General features: G+C 41.2%; 2 protein-coding genes across 3 annotated transcripts in view; one reads left to right on the forward strand and one right to left on the reverse strand.

The window, feature by feature from the left end:
• The window catches only part of KCTD6 (potassium channel tetramerization domain containing 6), a 15,893-nt gene extending 9,179 nt beyond the window's left edge, over window positions 1-6,714 (forward strand). The window contains exons 2-3 of one of the 2 annotated variants that reach the window (XM_014541377.1): window positions 3,590-3,658; window positions 5,312-6,714. In XM_014541377.1, the coding sequence (XP_014396863.1) occupies window positions 3,632-3,658; window positions 5,312-5,998 (714 nt within the window). In that variant the 5' untranslated portion in view covers window positions 3,590-3,631 and the 3' untranslated portion in view covers window positions 5,999-6,714. Of the gene's footprint in view, window positions 1-3,589; window positions 3,659-3,955; window positions 4,277-5,311 lie in introns of those variants that run through there. The other variant, XM_005868417.2, reaches the window with a different exon arrangement.
• A 2,872-nt stretch (window positions 6,715-9,586) lies between these two features.
• Window positions 9,587-17,684, reverse strand: part of ACOX2 (acyl-CoA oxidase 2, branched chain) — a 38,118-nt gene continuing 30,020 nt past the window's right edge. The window contains exons 14-15 of the mRNA XM_005868419.2: window positions 13,195-13,327; window positions 9,587-9,744 (exon numbers count right to left, since the gene is read on the reverse strand). Of these exons, the coding sequence (XP_005868481.1) occupies window positions 9,682-9,744; window positions 13,195-13,327 (196 nt within the window). The 3' untranslated portion in view covers window positions 9,587-9,681. The remainder of the gene's footprint in view (window positions 9,745-13,194; window positions 13,328-17,684) is intronic.

The following is a 17,684-nucleotide window of genomic DNA, read 5'->3' on the forward strand; positions in this document are numbered from 1 at the left end:
GGACTAAGACTGTTGGCAATAAATTTGGGACTTGTTGGGCCCACATCCCCAGGGGTCTGCCCACCAGGGAAAGCACCAAAGCCTATACCCCTGGAGACCCACCAACACAGGGCAGTCCCAGGGAAGGCAAGCATCGAGGCTGGGAGGACATAACCTTTACTGGGTAGGATAATCTCCTTCAGTCACTTCCTTGTAGTTTATCAGTAGAGCCATAGAATAGTGACCTTGGAATAGCCCTTATAATGAAACAGAGATTAACCTAGACAAGATTAAAATAAACAGAACTAGATAGACACAGGATTTTTGGCAAAGGTCAGATAAGAAACTATGGAAATGATACAAGGAACTATAGAAGGTTACCCAAAACAAACATACTATGATGTGATTATAGAGGCATGCTTATAGGATCAAATGGTATACATACAGATGTAACCGGACAATAAAAGAGAGAACCTTGCTATGCTGATCAACTGAACGCTGTCTCCGTGTCATTCCTTCTTCGCCGACTCTGTCCACACCTTTGGGAACCCCTGGACCTGCTGTGGCTGGACCCCAACAGCACTTCAGGTATTACATGTTGCCTTTCTTCATAGATTGAAGGCAGGAATTGTACTTTTCCTGTTTCCTGTATCCACATTGCACCTAATGTCTACTGACCTACAGTAAATGTTGCTTGAATTATTTTTGAGGCTGTCAGGAATGAATGCTTTTGGTGATGGGAAGATGCCAAAGAGGGGCATCTTACAAAACCTTTGGATGACTGGTCTTTTAAATTGTTACTTAGCTGTCTGTTTTATCAGTAACTGAATCAGATGCTAATAATACAAATTGGTAAAGCCTGTTTTTGTTGTTGTTGTTCTCTTCAAATACTGTTTGTGAAACAAGTCAGGAATGAAAGCTTGTCACAGCCCTGAAATTTGACATTTGTTCTATTTCTCACCCTGTAGCATGTGGAGGCATATCTATATCCAACTGCTGAGTGTGGTATTAGAATAAAAACGAACTGTGCGTTGTCTGGCCCACATTTTAGCTTGTTTGCTTTGAAGAATTTTTGAGGTGGAGAAATAGATGCTTCAGGCTCTGATTTCAGCCCATGCTGTGCTATGCAAATGTTCTCTACATGCCTGAGTGACCTTTTGAGAAAGAGCCTTTGTGATCTTCTGTAGCCAGGCCTGTTCTGGGAATAGTGTGCCAGATTCCTCTAAAAGTGGGAAAAGTGAATCTGTTGAAAGACCACATAAAGGAGCCAGTGCTTTTCCGATAAGCCCATGCTTCTTATTGTCTCTTGTCAGAGCTTTTGAAACTGCTTTGCTGGTTGATTGGGGAATGATGTGCGTGAGAGGGTACTGACTAAAGCAGTTCAGTAGCTGGGAAACTGTTTGCTTAAGTGATTTGGAATTGTAGGTAAATTCAAACTGGCATCATTAGTATCTGGTGTTTGTCAGTGTCTTCAGGCTGGCTCTCCCAGGTGCCAGCTGAGTGACTCTCAAGCCGATTTGTAAGGTTCTTCTTGCCCCCAAGTTTGCTCTAATGTTTTGGCATTTAAATTATTTTCTATTTGTTTTGATTATTGTATAAATGAAATGTATCAGTATTAAAAGTACACTTAGTTTTTTATGCTATGGAAGAAATGCCATCCTGATGGTATTTCTCTTGCGAAGTGATACTGGTATCTTGGAGGTCTAAGGTTTTTAACGCTTTTACTGAGATGTTTAGTTTGTATAGCTGAAATGCTGATGAAAAAGAGGTTTTTTTCCCCCCTCTACCTCTCTCTTAAACAACCTTTTTGGTAAGGATCATGATAGGTTTGTACAAGGATAAGGTTGTAGAGTTAATCGTAATGTTCTCCCATAGAAATTCTAAAAATTGAATTTTCAGAGAAGATAGGTAGAATTTGAATGACTAATTTACTTCCTAGTCTCTTCCTTGTTCCCTGAGTATAGGATAATTCTTTCTTGTAGAGGTTAGGTGCATGTTGTGGGAAGAAAGTGCGCCCATAGAATGCTCTAAAGCAGCAATTTTCAACCTTTTCCATCTCATGGCACACATAAACTAATTACTAAAATTCTGTGGCACCCCAAATATTATAGGTCAAATCTCAGTTCTAGAATGTTTCCCATTTCAAACAATTCAGTTCTTTTTTCTTTTTTTAAATATATTTTATTGATTTTTTACAGAGAGGAAGGGAGAGGGATAGAGAGTTAGGAACATCAATGAGAGAGAAACATCCCCTACTGGGGATGTGCCCTAAACCAAGGTACATGCCCTTGACTGGAATTGAACCTGGGACCCTTCAGTCCGCAGGCCGACGTGCTATCCACTGAGCCAAACCGGTTAGGGCAAACAATTCAGTTCTTGATGAGGTTGTTCATGTAAAACTTTGGTTCTCGACCCAAAACCCTTTCCTGCTGATACCTGTATGATCAGTCACATGTCTCTCGGGCGACAAAGGAGAGAATGTGTGTGAGTCAGTTTACCACTAACTCGCATGTTAACATCCTAGGAAATTGTGCTGTGAAGATTTTTGTGGTTTTTTTGTTTATTTGTTTTGCTTTTGAGGGTCTGGAATGGATTAATTCAATTTACATTATGTATTTCTAATGGGAAAAAATGACTTTGTTTTTAAACAAATTACTCCTTGAACAGCCTTAGGGAACAAATTAAGTTTGAGAACCGAGATTCCACTGTATACTATATTTTTTGCCGATCTGACAAAAAAATAGGTATAATTTAAAAATAAATATTTTTATTGATTTTAGAGAGAGAGGAAGGGAAAGGGAGAGAGATAGAAACATCAGTGATGAGAGGGAATCATCAATTGGTTGCATGCCTCCTTACTGGGGATTGAGCCAGTAATCTGGGCATGTGCTCTGACCAGAAATCAAACTGTGACCCCTGGTTCATAGGAATCGAACTGTATGTCTTGGTTCATTGGTTGAGGCTCAACGACTGAGCAACACCGGTCAGACAAAATAGGTATAATTTTGATTTGTTCACACTGGATGTCTATTATTGTGTTGGTTGTCATTTTTTTAATTTGACAATCTAAGGGAAAAGAGGTCAGTGCCCCTGACTAAAGAGTCAGGTGTTGCATATATATTTGTTAATCCTCAACCAAGGATAGTTTTCCCCATTGATTTTTTTTTTTTTTTTTAGAGAGAGTGGCAGGGAAGGAAAAAGAGAGAGAGAGAGAGAGAGAGAGAGAGAGAGAGAATGAATGAGAATCATCAATGTGAGAGAGACACATCAATTGGTTGTCTCCCACACGTGCCCTGACCAGGGCTGAGGATCGACCCTGCAACCCAAGTACATGCCCTTGACTGGGAATTGAACCTGTAACCCTTTGGTCCAAAGACTGACTCTCTAACCAGCCAGGGCGGAATTGCATATTTTAAAAATTCTTGTAGCACCCTGATTGAAAATCGCTGCTCTGGAGGAATGCTTCCCTAGATCTTTGCCCTGTAGCAGGTTTTAATTGAGCAAAGATGAGTAGTTTTCTCATGTTTCCGCCTGCTCTGTGAAGTGGAAAAATCTTTCCTCTCTGTTTTCATGGTTACATGTGCTGTCTTGTCTTTTTCTCCTCCCCAAGTTTTCCTGGAACCTGGGCTCCCCAGACGCAGCGCTGGAGCAGATGGATAATGGAGACTGGGGCTATATGGTGAGATGCTTTTGCAGATGCCTTTTGAAGGCTGTCAAATTATTTTTGTACTAGAGGCCTGGTGCATGAATTTGTGCACAGGTGGGATCTGGCTGGCCTGCTCTGCCCTGATGGGGGAGGGGGTGATCAGGGATGGGGCCGGCCAGGGGGAGGGGCCGTTGGCTGGCTGGCCCTGCCCCCTGGTTGAACTCCTGGTTGTACTCCCAGTTGAGGGGACAATTTGCATATTAGCCTATTATTATATAGGATATTATATAAGATGTCTTTCCCCCTTATGTATTCTTAGGTATCATACATCTTGTAAGAATGAAAATCATTGGTGTATCTCCCCTTAATTAGTTTAGATGTGTTTTGGGGTGTTTGGTGTTTTTATGTAAGCAAACTCAACATAGACTTCAGAGTAACTTTATTTGGGAGAGATCATGACTTTTGGTCTTTAAGTTTATTGCCATTAATACTCTTCCTTCATAAAAAGTGACTATGAAAAGGGTCCAGTGGGGAATGGTACAGAGCAGCGGTCGCCGACCTCACAGACCACCCGTTGCCAACCGCTGGTGCAGAGGACATTTCCTTGTGGTTAGGGAGGTTACCATTGAGAAGGTGCCACTTTTCCCACTGGTGTGTGCATATCTTCCTATTTTCCTTTTACTTTGTTAAGAAATATTTTACCTGTTTAGTAACTGAAGTCTGTCAGTCTGTCTTTATATTTTTTCTTAAATATGATTTCTAAAACTGAAGGTATATATATTTAGAGAAGCTTGCTTTTCAAAATTAAAGAGCAGGTTGCAACATTAATGTTACAAAAGTGAATACAGTATCAGATTTTGAAATTTGAAAGTTGCTGTTAGCTTTTGGGTATATGAGATTGTGTTGATCAAACTGTGTATTTTAACTTAGTATTTGGCACTGTTATTGCCATGAAAAAGTTAAGAGGTCTGCACAAATTTTATCTTTTAAAAAAATTTCATGATTCCCCACCCCCTTTTGAGAGAAGAGTAAACAGAAGAAATATTGAAACTAGATTCTTTTCATTATCAAATCATTTTTTTGGCCTATTTTTGGTCAAATTGAGAAGAAAAATGACTCTTCTATTTTTAAAAAAATGTTTTTTATTGACTTTTTAGAGTGAGATGAAGGGAGAGGGAGAGAGAAACAACAATCACGCCTCCTTCGCGCCCCCTACTGGGAACTGAACCTGAAACCTGGGCATATGCCCTGACCAGGAATCTAACCAGTGACCTCTCTGTGCAGAGATGACACTCAACTAAGTGAGCCACAGCAGCCAGAACAAGTCTCTTTTTTAAAACAGAAAGAAACTTAGTTTATTTTAGTTTGGCCTTTGTCTTTCCCTAATATACTCTCACCGAAACTTCTCTTTAGATACTGGGGCTGAAATTAAATGGCTTTGGAAGTGATGCCTTTGTTTCTTAGTATGTCTTTAAAGAAATAGAGTTATCCCCTATTGAAAGCATATGTTAGATCCCTGCATCCAGGAGGGTTTATCACTGAAAGTAAAGCTGTTTTGCATAATAGATTGCTAAATACTCATAGCTGGAAGGAATCTTTTGCTTTGCTTGTTACCATTTTTCTTAATTTGTCAAAGTTAGGATTTTAAAAATTTCAGGTGACTAATCATTTTTTACAAAATTTCAGATGACTGACCCAGTCACGTTAAATGTAGGTGGACACTTGTACACAACGTCTCTCACCACATTGACCCGATACCCGGATTCCATGCTTGGAGCTATGTTTGGGGGCGACTTCCCCACAGCTCGAGACCCTCAAGGCAATTACTTCATTGATCGAGATGGACCTCTTTTCAGATATGTCCTCAACTTCTTAAGAACTTCAGAGTTGACCTTACCCCTGGATTTTAAGGAGTTCGATCTGCTTCGAAAAGAAGCAGACTTTTATCAGATTGAGCCCTTGATTCAGTGTCTCAATGACCCTAAGCCTTTGTATCCTATGGATACTTTTGAAGAAGTTGTGGAATTATCTAGCACTCGGAAGCTTTCTAAGTACTCCAATCCAGTAGCTGTCATCATCACCCAGCTAACCATCACCACCAAGGTCCATTCCCTCTTAGAAGGCATCTCAAACTATTTTACCAAGTGGAACAAGCACATGATGGACACCAGAGACTGCCAGGTCTCCTTCACCTTTGGACCCTGTGATTATCACCAGGAGGTTTCTCTTCGGGTCCACCTGATGGAATACATCACAAAACAAGGCTTCACGATCCGCAACACCCGGGTGCATCACATGAGTGAGCGGGCCAATGAGAACACAGTGGAGCACAACTGGACTTTCTGTAGGCTGGCCCGGAAGACAGACGATTGAGCTCCATCCTGGGGAGTTCCTGGACACCGACTCTCCAGGAGATGGAAGAGACTGGAGACTGATTTTTTTTTTTTTTTGTGGGATTTAAAAAAAGTTTTTTTGGTATTTATTTGAAGGCATTGAGGAGCAGAAGGAAGTTTTGTGCTTTAGTGGATTCCTCTGTATTCATTCCCTTCACCCTGAGTATGCATGTGCCTGTTCAGAGCCTCCAGATAACTTTTTTATAAAAAGAAGTCTGAAAATTATTATGGTATATAAACCCTTAACAGAGCTTTTTTTTTTTTATTACAGTGCTAAAATGATTTCTGATTAAATGGTCCCTAACTCAACTAGAGGCTCAAAAATATAGGAATGAAAGAATAAACCAAGTGAGTACTCCTGATGCTTTTGACAAAAATCAAAACATCATGTAGGGTGACCTAGTTTCCACACCAATAAGCAGTATTGTAATATTAAAAGAAAACTGTTCCAATCATTTAAAAGTACTTGTTAAGTACTGCTTTTTACAGTTATGACAACTGTTTCTTTCTATGCATATAAATCAAGCAACCAAATATCTGTAGCCATGGAAATGTCTGACTAGAAATATTTATATTGGATTCTGAATACAAAATGTCCCTGTGGTAGAAATCTTACTTCTTATGCCTGGTGCAGTATAATTCCCAAGTGTACTGTCTACCAGAAAAAAATGAATAAAAAATGAAATAGAAAAATTAGGTTTATATTTATTGACTACTGTTACTTAAGGGGAAAATCATATTTCTTGTCTCTAAAGTATGCATTGTTTGTTTTATGTACCAACATACACTGCACTGCCAAAGCACACTTGTATTTGACTCAAGAGGACTCACTGGTACCTTTGGATGCAATTTGTAGAACTCTACTGTGTTATTAAGCAGGAATAGATGGAATTACTAATTTTGTCTAAAACAGTACAATCTGAACAGTGAACATATAATTTGACAAATTAAGTAGGAATTATGTTGAAGATTAAAGATTTTTTTTCAATAAGCCACCATTTGTCATAGCCCTGAATATGACCCTTATCCGAGCTTTGTGTTGAGTATTGGAACAAACTGACTCTTCAGCCACTTTATTCTCTTATGCAGTGGAACCTCAGTTCTCAAACTTCATTCATTCCAGAAGGCTATTCAGGAAGCAGTTTGTTTGAACACCAAATCATTTTCCCCTATTAGAAATAATGTAAATTGAATCAATCTGTTTCAGACCACTATAAGCAAAAACACATGAAACTTCACAGCACAATTTCCTGAGATGTTAACTCGAGTGTTAGCCATAAACTGACTCACATTCACGCATTCTCTCCTTTGTCGCCTGAGAAACACATGATTGATCATGTGTTGAAAGGGTTGTTGGGTTGGAACCAAAGTTTTATTCAACAACCCAGATATTCTGTGAACAACTTGGTTGAGAACCCAATTATTTGAGATGGGAGGTGTTCCAGAACCGAGGTTTTGACCGTATATGATAACCCACAAATTATTTTATTATTAAAGTTAAATCTATTTCTGAGGAGAGGAAATAAACTGCAGTGAATGAAGGATCTGGACCAGGTATGTGTATTTGTTTCTCAGTAGTCTTTATTTTGCATAGTTCGTTTGATTCTATTTCTTGGAAGTTACTCACAGGAAGGTTTATGTTAACTATAGTGAGACTTCCTGGTTTGTTGGAACACCTTCTAAAAGGAAGTGTGTATTTAAAAAAATTTTTTTTTATTGATTAAGTTATTACATATGTGTCCTTATCCCCACATTACCACCCCCCACCACCACTCATGCCCTCACCCCCCTGTTATCTGTGTCCATTGGTTAGGCCTGTATGCCAGCATATAAGTCCTTTGGTTGATCTCTCCCCCTTACCCCCACCCTCCCCTACCTTCCCTTTGAGGTTTGACAGTCTTATTGATGCTTCTCTGTCTCTGGATCTTGTTTTCATCAGTTTATGTTGTTCTCTATATTCCACAAATGAGTGAGATCATGTGATATTTATCTTTCTCTGACTGGCCTATTTCACTTAGCATAATGCTCTCCAGTTCCATCCATGCTGTTGCAAATGGTAAGAACTCCTCCTTTTTTACCGCCACGTATTATTCCATTGTGTAGATGTGTAATGCCTTCCCTGTTCTGTGGGAGGAAGGTTCTCAGGCTGTGTGTTCTAGGGCCAGCCACTCCTTTTCTCCTCTGAGATTCTGCCTCTGAAAGGAGTTTGAAAACACCTTCATCCGTGTTTGCCCAGGTCTCTGAAAATTTAAGATTTGACAAATGACCAACATTCAGAAACCTGTAATTACCCCATTTTCACCATCTTCAAGCTAAAACTCCTTAATGGTATTGACCGGTTGCTGTGGTTTCAGTAAATGTACTAGTATGAAGTTATCTCTTTAAAAAATGGTCTCCGACTTCAGGTTGCTTAGTGGTTACCTAAGACAGAACCAACCCAGCCACTTAGGTGTTGTTAAGCTAGCTGGGGTGAACGTGAGAAAAAATGATTTGGCTTGAGAACAGGTTATGGAAATGGGAATAATATTTGGCCTTCCAAGGTTTTAAAAGTTAAAAACTTTTGAGGTCTCTTCTTTGTTCAGTTTACTGGAGATAAGTTTGCTTTTGGTAAAATTTCACAGATTTATTAATTATTAACAAAATGATTACTTATATGGGTAAATTAGGAAAAATAGCCAGCTGAGAGATTTCGCAATTTGGGCATTTAATTTTGAGTGTTTTATTTGCTTAAGCAACTGAAAATGATATGAAAATTTAGCTTGAGTATATTTGGGTAATTTGAGCAATTATGTTTTTTATAAGTTTTAATTTTCTGTGGAAAGGTTGATTTTTCAAAATTGATACTTAGTTGAAGTCTTAGGGCTGTACATTTTATTTAGATTACAAGTATAGGCACTTTTGGAGAAAGATTGTGTGTGTGCATGTGTGTGTCCTTTTAAAGTTTAAACCCTCAGATAAATGTGAGCTGTAGGCACAAATGATAACTAATGAACCTATTGGCTTTTGCTAGATCAAAAACAAAACCCTGGGATTTAACAAAATAGATGCTACAATTGGATAATACTGCCGGAAGCCGGTCCATCCTTGCTTGTGGAACCCCTGGACCTGCTGGGGCTGGACCCCAGCATAATACTACTGTGTTTTATTGTAGGAAGTGCCAAACATACTTAGAAGAGAGAATTGTTTAAACAACAGTGTACCCAATGACCAGCATCCACAACTATTCTCTCCCCTTTTTTCCTCTCATGGATTTTGAAGTAAACCACAGATGTTTCATTCACTTCAGACTGTCTCTCTAGAAGATAATGACTCTCTTTAAAAAATACATACACATATGTACTTTAAAGTTTTAATGCCATATTTGTCATACTACCATTATCACAGAGTGGTGATTTTTTTTTAAATATATTTCTTTATTGATTTCAGAGAGGAAGGGAGAGGGAGAGGGAGAGAGAGATAGAAACACCAATGATGAGAGAGAATCATCGATTGGCCGCCTCCTGCCCCGCCCCCCCCTCCCCCACCTGGGGACCGAGCCCGCAACTCAGGCATGTGCCCCTGGCCGGAATCGAACCCGGGACCCTTCAGTCCGCAGGCCAACGCTCCATCCACTGAGCCAAGCCGGCCAGGGCAAGTGGTCCTTCTTGAATGCTGCTGATTATTTCATAGCTTGGATCTCCAACTTTGTAGTAGCGGTCTTAGATATTTCTGGTAGGCAGGGTTTCCCTGTTGTAGAAAGAAGTGCATTAGTAAGACAGAATATTTCTGTCAGGATTAATAACTTTTCAAATTAAGTTGTTTTTTTTTTTGTTTCAACATGAACATTACATAAGATTTTTAATTTTAAAAATTATTTTTAAAATGCATTTTGTGTGAACATATGGAGAAACATTTTTTTCCAAAGGGCATCCTTCATTTTCTCCAGCACATTTTAAATTGTGGATTCAGGTGGCCAATTAAAAAACACAGTTATCATTTGCTTTTGGAATTTAACACAAATAAAAGGCTCGACTCTTTGAGGCTCCTTGAAATGGAACACTAACCATAAAGAAATCAGAACGGTGGAATCAGGTAAGCAATATAATATGTCACAATAGGTTATCCCTATTATTTTCTGATGTCTTGATTGGTTCCTTCTCAGCCCTCTCTCATCCATGTAACATTTACTTGTGTCTTTTTGCCTGTCTGGGTTAAACTGTAAGCTCCTTGAATGACTCTTGATCTCTGCTGTATTCTTAGTACCTAGAAAAGTTTCTGGCATATATTGTATGTTCAGTAAATATGTTGAATGATTGAATTAATCAGCAGGTGTATTTAAGGCATCTAGCAACTACTTGGACAGACTTTTACAATAGAATAATGGCGGGGAAGTAGGATTCTTGTTTTGAAATTATCCCCAATGTTTCCTCCACTGCTTGCGTCTGTAGGGAATCACTTTGACATGAGTTCATGTGAGGAGGGGCAGCAGCCTTTTGCTGTTCACTTTGGAAAGGCTGGCTCGAAATGTCCAGATCAGGAAAAAAGCCAAAAAACCAGACTCATGGCTCAAATAAACATCAGGAGGGCAAATCACCCAGTCCCGGCATGAAGCTCAGCACCCACCCGCCCAGACAGAAGAGAGACTTAGCTTAGGGCCCTAAGACACTTAACTTAGCATAGCACCTTTCTTTGGATAGAAAATGTCAGTGACATATATTCTCATTTGTCTGCAAGGTTTGTTTTAACGTAGCTTTTGTTTTAATTTATTTGAAATACCTGTAGTGAATCTTTTTCTGCTAGTGCCAATGAAAACTGCCTCTTCTCGTAGTTTCAGAATTATCTACAGCAGATTAAAATATTACACTGTGAAAGTGCCATTTTGCTGCTCTCTAGAGGAGCCAGAAATGTAAGATGATGTGGCTGCATATTAGCAGTCAACCGAGTACCATTTTAACTAATTGGAAACTGTTCTCCAAGGTCATTTATAATCTCAGTTCCTAAGTTGCTTGCTGTACCTGTCACCTTTTTAGCAAGGTAAGTGAAGCTAGGATGGCAACAGTCTGTGCAGCATTGTGGATGCAGCAGGTTCCTTTCTCTCACTGTAGGTCACAAAACCATGTTAATTATTCCATCAATGCAAATGTCTACTCTGTGTTAGGCCCTGGAGTTAGGAAGGTGAAGACTACATCCTTGTTCACAGTGAAGTGGCAGGTGACAGAATAGGGAAAAGTGATTGGAATGAAGTGCATCAACCTTTTTTTTTTTTTTTTTTTTTAAGGACATCGTTTTTTTGGTGTTTTTTTTCATGTATAGGGCGTAATGTCACAGGAAAGTCATAGCATCCTGCCACCTGTGAAGAATAAGCCCAAGTTGCTGTTGGATGTGTTCTACACAGAGGAGCCATTCTTCAGGCACTCTGCTCTCTTCACACCCCGACATCATTGTTTTTTAAATATATTTTTATTTCAGAGAGGGAGAGAGATAGAATCATCAATGATGAGAATCATTGACTAGCTCCCTCCTGAACCCCCCCGCCCCTACTGGGCATGTGCCCTGACTGGGAATCGAACCTTGACCTCCTGGTTCATAGGTTGTCGCTCAGTCACTGAGCTACGCCAGCCGGGCTTATCAAATCTGTTGATGCTGTGGGCTGGTCATGCCCCTCATTTAGATAAGCCTGCCCTCATATCATATCCAGATTAAATTCTTTTATAATATCCAGTTTAAATACTTTTGTAATATCCAGATTAAATTCTTTTAGAAATAATAAGAAAGTCCCCTATGTGCTTTAGTGAAGATGAGGAGTCAGGAGAACTGGCATGTTTCCTTGTTGCTAGTAAAACAGGTTTGAGGGAGGTTATGTCATCATCCCTGACAGGTGGCACAGCGGGGTAGGCTTTCCTCTGGAGCACCAGAGGGCATGCATTTATGCTTCGACCATAGGAGCTCTTCTGGAGTGGGAGGACGGCTGTAGTTTTATGCCGGATTTAAATATTAGTAAGTAGATCTAAGCATTAGAAAAAGTAAAACACTAGTATTAGTTAACTGTACTAGGCAGTGACTGTATCACACCTTCTTTAGTGGGTTGTTTGTATTTCCTTGTTGAGTTAAAAGGGTGCCTTCCTAGAGTCAGGGAATGACCAAAATGGATCGGCCTTCTCTCTGACAACCATTTGGGGGGTAGTGGTTGTGTTATAACTTGAGATGATCACGTTCAATTAAGCTATGAGGCATGACAGGATGCATACTGTTAAGAGCAAGTTTGACGCTCTGGTAAGTGTGAATGAAAGCCTGAGAGTTGCCAATCTGATGAGGTGTTAAGACACCTTTTCTGAAATTTGCCCTAAGAGGTAAAGGAGTAGGCTTCACCATCTGAATATCATGTTTGCATGATAGAACTTAACCCGTTGTGCACGTAGAGACTATCTTTGCTTTTATAAAATCTATATCAAATCTGCTATTAAATGTTGGGCCCTCAAATTCTAAGTACAGGGTTTATTTCTTTATTCCAGTTAATGGTGCTCATGGGCATTCATAGCTTTTCCCAGTGAGGCTCACGGCCTGGCCCTCTCTTCTGTTAGTGACTCAGGGCTCTAGCATCCTCTCCTAGGACTGCTGGGCATCTTCTCTCCATAACCCTTGCAGTGGTCATTCACATGGCTTCCTGGCTACTGATGGCAGTGCAGCCGTGTTCTGTGTTTCTGGGATTGTGTTCCTTAGGTGAAGAGGAAGGAGGTATGTCTAGCTGGCAGGTCTGAGAGATCGGCCCCCCAACCATGCCCATCCGAGCTTCCTATCACCTCTGAATACCCACTTTTATCAACACAAATCTCAGTTAGGAGGCTGAAAATAAGGTGGGGTATGACTTATTTTTGTTACTTAAAAGCCAGCTTGCCATTACGTGTGTATGTCCTTGGGTGTGTCAAGCCATGATTTAGAGCTTGGGTCCTCCTCCTAATTCCCTTAATCAAATTCTGAGCAGTGCATTTTGCTGATTACAGTCCAGACTCAGAGTTCCTGCCAGGCCACAGCCCCGCTCCTGGTTTCTTTTATGTATTCTCAAAATATTTTAAACAGACATGCTATGGCAAGCGATTTCTAACCTAATGGGAATCAATTTAAATGGGAAAACATTGGAGGTGCATTCACTGCTTGTTCTCTGCTCTCTTCCATAATTTATGTGTTCTACTCAACTACCTGAGTATTGGTCGGTGACTTCTGAGCCCAGTAGAACAGACGTTCATAGACATTTCCATCGTAACAGCCAAGTGCCGAATTTAAACACTGATCTGTGAAGTCGAAAGCATCCGTTAACGAGATGGCATCCTTCCTGAGAGAAAAAAACAAGAGTTTGTGAGTACTTTAGACTGCTCATGAATCTGATTATTCTGGAATGGTGAACAACAACACCTAATTAGAGGTTGCTTCATTATTCACCTTCGAACAACTCAGCTTTAATTTTTTTCGAAGTTTTTATATTTGATCAATTATATATGCACAGCATAAAGAATCAGATAGTTCTTTGAGCTTATTTAAAATGAGCATATCCTGTTCTCTCACCTCCATTTCCTAACACCCCCCCCCCCATAGCAATCAGTTTCAGTCTTTTAACTGATATTTTTGGTTTTAACCTGAACGTCTCTAAGTAACTTGTTTATATTTCTGTTTCTTGCTGGTTCACTTGTAGACATTATCTGTTGACTCTCTATTACAACAGATGAGGATTTATTTTTAGCACCCTTCTTCTGACCCCTACCTATGCCTCCTCCTCTTCACCTTCCTGCCTCCCAGTATAGCTACGATTTTGGCCAGACTAATACTCAGTGCTTAAAGTAGTATGACTGTACGTATCTATATATATAAAAGCCTAAGCGACCATTACAACCAGACGGCCGGTAGCTATGATGCACACTGACCACCAGGGGGCAGACACTCAATGCAGAAGCTGCGCCCTGGTGGTCAGTGCGCTCCCACAGCCAACCTCCTGTGGCTGGCCAACCTCCCATGGTCCCTCCCCCCGGCCGGCTGGCCCCGATTGGCTCTGATCACTGGCCAGGACGAGGGACCTCACCCGTGCACGAATTCATCCATCAGGCCTCTAGTCTTATATATGATTATGACTATATGTATCCTGTTCACAGCTGAGCTAGGTCCCCACCACATCTCCCTGTTGCAGTGACCTACCTCCAGGCTCGCTGTCCTCTCTCCAACACTGCTGTTGTTAATCCTTAGTGATTTCACTGTCTATGTAGATGTTCCTCTAAAGCTCAGCTCCTCAGTTCTTTGAATCTCCTGCTCCATTGACCTCGTTCTACAGCCTCCCTCTGTCATCTTTGCCACAATCAGACACCAGGACTCATCATTAGCATCTGCAACTTCTCTGTGATCTCAGCCATGTTTCCTTCTCTGCTCCTGTCTTCCTAGCTTACTCCCTTTAGTATTCTGACTTCTATCTTCCTTTTTCCCTTTCAAGCAACAAACAGTGTTTTATTTTAATCCCATTGAATGAAATAGTTTCTAAAAAATATTCACACGCTTTCCTACCTTTTTAGCAAAGGATGTAAAACACAATATGCGATTATTTGTTTAAACTCTTCCCTGACTCTTATTTCAAAAAGCATTTGAGGCGACTGGGATACTGGACCTATTTCAGTTCTTTCTGGCTGACCCTATGCCATCATTATGAGGTGATTTCATGTAGGGCTCTTTATCATTCTGTGACCCCACTGGCACCTACCAGTAGGTCCCTCAGCCCCCTGGTGGTCTCACTTTCCTCCTTATCCCACTGAAATTTCGTGGCTTGTTATGTTACCTCCTCAAAAATATATTCAACAATTTTTCTTGCCTTGGTTTTTGGCAAAACCCCATCCCTGGTTATCTTTAATTTTCCACAGACTTGGTGCCACCACCTTTGTAGCTATGGCTGGAAAAACCAATACTGACTGGGGTCAGGGTTTATGGGGGTCCTTATGGTTGCCCAACAATCCTATTACATTGCTCTAATTCATTTACTCTTTTATTCTCTTAGGTGATGTTTTGTACTTTGTCTTCTATCCTCAAATCTAATTTCTCCATTTCCCCATCTCTTTTACCTAAATCACTTTGCTTCCTATTCCACTGATAAAATAAAAGTGGTAAGAGCATTCCCACCCATGCATTTACCCACACAGTGCTTTTCCCTTCATAGTACAGGTCAACTGCCCAGGCTCCCTCCTGAGGCCAGTCCTTCCTTGTCTACTAGGGAGCAGTGTTCCAGAAATTCTCCTGCCTTTCCCCTACAGCACCCACACTCCCCTCTCTACTGGATCATTTCCATCAGTATACAAACATGCTATCAGTTCTCCCCTCTTAAAAGTAAGCCTTTGACTCCTCCCGGCACCATCCTCTATCCCGTATCTTGGCTCCTCTTTATGACATTCTTTAAAGTGCTATGCTTATGTATGCCTGGTCTTTCCACTTCTTTTTGCTGTTCTCCTGGACTAGATCTGTACAGGTTTCCACTCCCACCACCCCACTGACGTATCTCTTGTCATGAGTCACCCCAGCATCATCTTTGGAGGGGCCCAAGACTCAGTGTTTGGGCTTCTTCCCTTTGTACTCTCATCCTTGTGATATCATCCTTCTCATGCTTTAGATACCAGCCATAGGCCAGTGACTTCCACATTTCTCTCTCCAATCTCACTTGCCTGCTTACTAACGTTTTACCTGATTTCTAACAGGCTCTTTAAACTTAATGTGTTCAAAACCAAATCCTGAGCTTCTAGCTTTCTCCTATCTAACCTGCCCAGACCTGCCCTCCTATAATCTTTCCCATTTAATGGCAACTCTATCCTGGCCAAAAACCTGAACTCCTCTCTGCCTATTCCACCCCAAATCTAACCTGTCAGCAAGTCCTGTTTTATCTTCAAAGTATATTCCAGCTCTACTTTCCACCACCTCCAGTGCTATCACCCTGGTCCAGCCCACCGCCCTCTCTCACCTGGATCATTGCAGCAGCCTCCTCGCCAGTCGCCCTGCTTTGCTCCCTTGTCCCCCATCCCCACTCCGTTCTTAATCTGGCCGCTGGAGTGATCCTTTGCTCTGTGCTATGCTCAAAACCCTCCCGTTCTCACACTAAGTAAAAGCCAGAGTCCTAAGTCTTTGCAGTGATCCACACCCCCTCCCTTGCCCCTCTCAATACACCCTAACTTTCCCACCGCTACTCTCATTCCCCACCTCAGTCACGCCCTTCCAGCCCCTGTTCTCCGGAGGGACGTGCCAAGCACGCTCTGGCCTCCACCATTTCTACTTATTCTCTGCTTGGATGCTCTTTTCCCAGCCGACCACATGGCTCCTCTCACCTGCCCCCTCCAGATTATTCCTCAAACGTCACCCTCCCTGGGTGGCCTTTGACCTATTTAAAAGTATAGTCCCCCCCCCCCCCACTGCTAGCCCCTTTCCTTTCCCGCTGTCCTTTTCTTAGTAGCATTTATCACTATTCCGCACACTGTGTCTTTGACTTATATTTTATGTCTGTGTTTGTCTCCTCTCCTCTAGGCTGTAAGCATTTGTGCCCTTTCATATCCCTCAATTGAAGAGTATCTTCTGTAATCATTTTATTAATGATCTGCTCCCTTCTGTTTTCTCTGTCTCCTCTTTCTCAACCTTTTTTTCAGATGATGGACAGGATCAGAACTCTTACTATTTTAATATTTTTCTCTTCTGTTTTTGCCTTTTTGCTTTCTTTCTGAGGTTTCTGCAATTTCATCTTTCAATCCTTCATTGAGTTTTTCATTTCCATCTCATTTTTTAATTTCATAGAGCTCTTGTTTTTTGTTCTCTGTTACTTTTTAAGAAATGAAATTCTTATTTTATGGTCACAGTATCACCTCTTAACTCTTTGAAGATATCACTGATTCTTTTTTTTGACAGTAATATGTTTTGTTTTTATGTAATTATTTTTAAAATTACAGTTAACGTACAATATGTTTCATGTATACGATGTAGTGATTAGACATTTATTTAACATATGAAGTGATCACCCCGATAAGGCTAGTACCATCTGACACCATCATGGTTATTACAATACTAGAGGCTCGGTGCACAAAGATTTGTGCACTCGGGGGGGGGGGGGGGGGGTCCCTCAGCCCAGCCTGTGCCCGCTCGCAGTCTGGGACCCCATGGAGGATGTCCACCTGCTGGCTTAGGCCCACTCCTGGGGGGTTCGGGCCTAAGCTGGCAGTCTGGCAGTCTGGCAGTCAGACATCCCTCTGGCAGCCTGGGAGCCCTCTGGGGATATCCACTTGCCAGCGGGGAGCAGGCCTAAGCTGCAGTCGGACATCCTTAGCGCTGCTGAGGAGGCAGGAGAGGCTCCCACCACCACCACCGCTGTACTGGCAGCCGTCAGCCTGGCTTGTGGCTGAGCAGAGCTCCCCCTGTGGGAGAGCACTGACCACCAAGGGACAGCTCTTGCATTGAGTGTCTACCCCCTGGTGGTCAGTGTGTGTCATAGTGACAGTCATTCCCAGTTGTTCTGCTGTTAGGGTCAATTTACATATTACCCTTTTATTATATAGGATCATTTTTATTATTTATTTTTATAAATCTCCCTTTTTATAAAAAAAATTACTGATGTTTTAAAAAAAGTTTTCTCCTCCCTGAAGATTCTCTTGTGTCTTTCAAGTTGCCTCATTCTTTATTTATTTATT

This window comes from Myotis brandtii, unplaced genomic scaffold (genome assembly GCF_000412655.1).
Source record: "Myotis brandtii unplaced genomic scaffold, ASM41265v1 scaffold268, whole genome shotgun sequence".
In the NCBI taxonomy this organism is placed as follows: Eukaryota; Metazoa; Chordata; class Mammalia; order Chiroptera; family Vespertilionidae; genus Myotis; species Myotis brandtii.